Source organism: Arachis ipaensis, chromosome B1, assembly GCF_059453495.1.
Source record: "Arachis ipaensis isolate K30076 ecotype BB chromosome B1, ASM5945349v1, whole genome shotgun sequence".
In the NCBI taxonomy this organism is placed as follows: domain Eukaryota; kingdom Viridiplantae; phylum Streptophyta; class Magnoliopsida; order Fabales; family Fabaceae; genus Arachis; species Arachis ipaensis.
Genome location: NC_142436.1, coordinates 26,686,477 through 26,689,763, shown reverse-complemented (window position 1 = coordinate 26,689,763; position 3,287 = coordinate 26,686,477). Strand labels below are relative to the sequence as shown.

Below are 3,287 nucleotides of genomic sequence, written 5' to 3'. Positions count from 1 at the left end.
TAAACCGTGTTATTTTTGTCAAAATTAGACTAGACAAATCGGTTTGACTAAATAACCAGTGAACTAAACTTTGAATCGATCTAAATTAATATTTTTTTTTATAAAAATGATTACAATACTCTAATTATAAAAGATGACTAAAATATTCTTATTTTATATATATATATTAATTTTAAAAATTCTAAATCCTAATCCTATAATGACATAGAGAGAAGAGAAAGATTATGATTTAAAATTTTTAAAATTAATATATATAATAGAAATATTTTAGTTATTTTTATAATAGAGGTATTGTGGTCATTTTTTTATAAAAAATATTAATTTAGACCGATTTAAAATTTGATGTACCAATTTATTAGTCAAATCGATTTGTCTCGTCTAATTTTAACAAAAATAATAAAATTTAATCGATTAAATGTGTTAAATTTTAATTATTAAAAAATATTTTTAAAAAAAGATATTTTAAATGTCTTTATGTAAGTAACTCCCATAATGTAAATGTCATCTAAAAAAATAGACATATTTAAATAATTTTGTAAAACTTTTTATATTATCGTTACATTAAAAAATTTAAAATACATAAGCAATCAATTAATTAATGAATAACTTTATACATACAGTTATTACAAATAATATCCAAAAACCACATCTATTCCTTGGTTAAAATATAAAAATAAAAAACAGCCAAAGTCAATCACAAAATATGTCAACAAAGATTGTTTTTACTTACTTCACCCCTTTTAACACAAGCCAAACTCCTATTATTATTAAACATATAATGATAAAAAGATTAAAAACCAATACTGATGGAGAAAAAAAAAATCATACGCACGTGCCAAAAACACAACAAAGATATCTCTCTCTCTCTCTCTCTCTCTCTCTCTCTCTCTCTCTCTCTCACGTTCGTTCTCTCCTTGCTTCTACGGCTTCCATGCACTGGCCCACACCACCGGCTGGTCCTTCCAACAAAGAAATACTCCGTTATCGGAACACTGTGCCATCGACCACCCTTCCCTATACCTTCTCAACAATGCTCTGACGTCATCACACACCTCCTCGCTAAACGGCATCCTATTCAACCCCCCACCTTCCCTCATTTTCTGTGACCATTTCACCGCCGTCTCCCTCCGCTCCACCGACTCCTCCGCCGTACACGCCACCAGGTCCACAATCGCCCTCCCCGCCGCCCTCTCCAGCATCAGCCTCTCCCCACTCGTCCTCGTAAAGCTCTCATCCAGCGCCTCCATGTAAACCCTAAACCACTTCACGCATTCCTCGAACCCTGTAAGGAACTCCTGGCCTTCGGCGCCAACGTCCAGATCCGCTTCTTCTTCCACCACCGTCACGATCCGAGGGTTTAGCCTCGCCAGCGAGGATATCAACGTGTCACGGTGGTTCCCGACGGGTGTGATCGCGTGCAGCGTGTTCACGCAGTTGATGGCTAAGGCCTCCTCGTTCTTGATGTCCAAATCGCCGAAGTTGAGATTGGAGAGATCGCCGACGTGGCAAACGACGTTGAATTTGAACGGAACTCCCATTAGCCTCGCAAATTTCTCCATCCTTGTACCTATTCATAAAGCAATCATAATCATGATTTAGATAGCAATAATAATATGGATTTAGTTTTGATTTACTTTAAATTAAAAAGAATTCGAGTATACTTAGATATACACCTAAAATTAACCATCAATATATAATATAAATTAAAAAAATAAAGTTAAATTACAAATATATTTACATGATTACTCATTTTAATGTGTACCTATTACTTTTGAAAAAAATTATACCATACTGCTAGATAGATTCAGACAAAAGAAAAGATTTTTACACTGTTAATTCATAAACTTCAATATAAAATATAAGATCTTCAATCAATCAATCAAAGCTAACTACTTTAAGTTCTAACTAACATATATGTACTCTCTTTTACGGATGCTATATGTTTATAATTATTTCTCAAATTATTGTAAAGAAGGTGGTTGGAACAGTAAAAGAAGAGAAGATGATTCATAAGTTGGTTCGTGCAAAAGTGAATGATGATGACACAAATTTAGAGAAGAAAGAAGAACACTAGAAAATAAAATAATCATGAATGTTTATAATTTTGCTTTTTGGTTGATCACCTATTTCCTTCATGACCCTCTGAACAGCGTCGCCAGAGTCACCAGGTCTGGTGGTGACGACGGTGGTTAACCGGAGGTTCGGGGTGTCGTCGCTACGAGTGGCCAAGGCTTCAAGAAGCGTTGGCCACTGTGTGCAGTACGTGTTGCTGAAATCCACAATGTGCAAGTTGAGCTCCCCATCGAGAGCCTCTAAGATGGCGCCATTGGACGCCACGTGTCCAAACGTGGTCCAGGGACTAACCTCCTGGAACTTGAGAACCGTCTTCCTGGTGGACTCGAAACAGCAAGTCTTGTCCGAAGCTAACGTTAAGGTTCGGTAGGTTCGTTCGCCGACGGTGGTTATGCGGCTGAACAAGGCTTGAAGAAAATACGCGGCGAGTTTTTGGTTTGTGTCGCCGTATGGAGAGCTTAGCTCGTTGAGCATCCATAGGAGTTGATGCAGTCGCGTGGTGTTGTTGTCAGCGATGGCACGTGCGGTGTCGAGGAGGATGTTGGGTGCCCACGTGCCTGATGAGAATTCAAAGTTGAAATCTGATGGTGGTGGAGTGGGTGGTAAGAATGATGTTGACGATAAATCATGATGAGTAGTGGTAGTGGATGATAATAAATGGTAGTGGGGTTGTAATTGGTTATAATAAGGGTAATATTGTTCTGGTTGCTTTGAAGAAGAAGAGGATAGGTCTTCTTCATCCATGAAAAAGTTGAAGCATTCTTCTTCAGCTTCTTCCTCTAGTTGGTGTTGGTCATAATAATAATAATAATTTTGATGAGAGTTGGTTGATGATGTTGTTGTGGAGTTTAGGGACGGTGGATCTAGCCTAAACAGCGTATCCATTTTTATCACACTATGAATAGAATATACTCACTATGGTAGTGAAGTAGTAGTGACTAGTGAGAGTGAGTGTGGTTGATTTTGTGCACAAGCAATAAAAGTATTGGGTGTAACGTGTTTTTAACGGTGTGGAATGGGGTAGCACTGGTGAATGATTGGTGGGAAAAGCTTTTCAATTTCGGTAGCTTCTACTATACTAGCTAGTTACTATACTTTATACAAAAGAACTTGATTAATTATAATAGCAATGAGTAGCAAAGGAAGGGGACTAAGCTAAGGGACCGATTAGTTGAAGTCAGGATTTAAGTATAAATGATGATCTATATGGAATG

At 37.0% G+C, this 3,287-nt stretch overlaps 1 protein-coding gene across 1 annotated transcript; it reads right to left on the bottom strand.

Annotated features, from left to right (window-relative positions):
* Window positions 1-594: 594 nt before the first annotated feature.
* LOC107617395 (protein SHORT-ROOT-like) lies at window positions 595-3,042 on the bottom strand. The gene is made up of 2 exons (XM_016319156.3): window positions 2,124-3,042; window positions 595-1,567 (listed from the first exon to the last, which is right to left on the bottom strand). The coding sequence occupies exons 1-2, from the start codon at window positions 2,956-2,958 to the stop codon at window positions 921-923; spliced, it is 1,482 nt and encodes a 493-aa protein (XP_016174642.1). The 5' UTR covers window positions 2,959-3,042; the 3' UTR covers window positions 595-920.
* Window positions 3,043-3,287: the final 245 nt, after the last annotated feature.

Excerpts from the sequence above, each read along its gene's own strand:
- LOC107617395 (XM_016319156.3), bottom strand. The coding sequence starts at position 2,958 with ATGGATACGCTGTTTAGGCTAGATCCACCGTCCCTAAACTCCACAACA. Across the intron at positions 1,568-2,123 it reads GAGGGTCATGAAGGAAATAG|GTACAAGGATGGAGAAATTT; the intron begins GTGATCAACCAA and ends CTTTATGAATAG.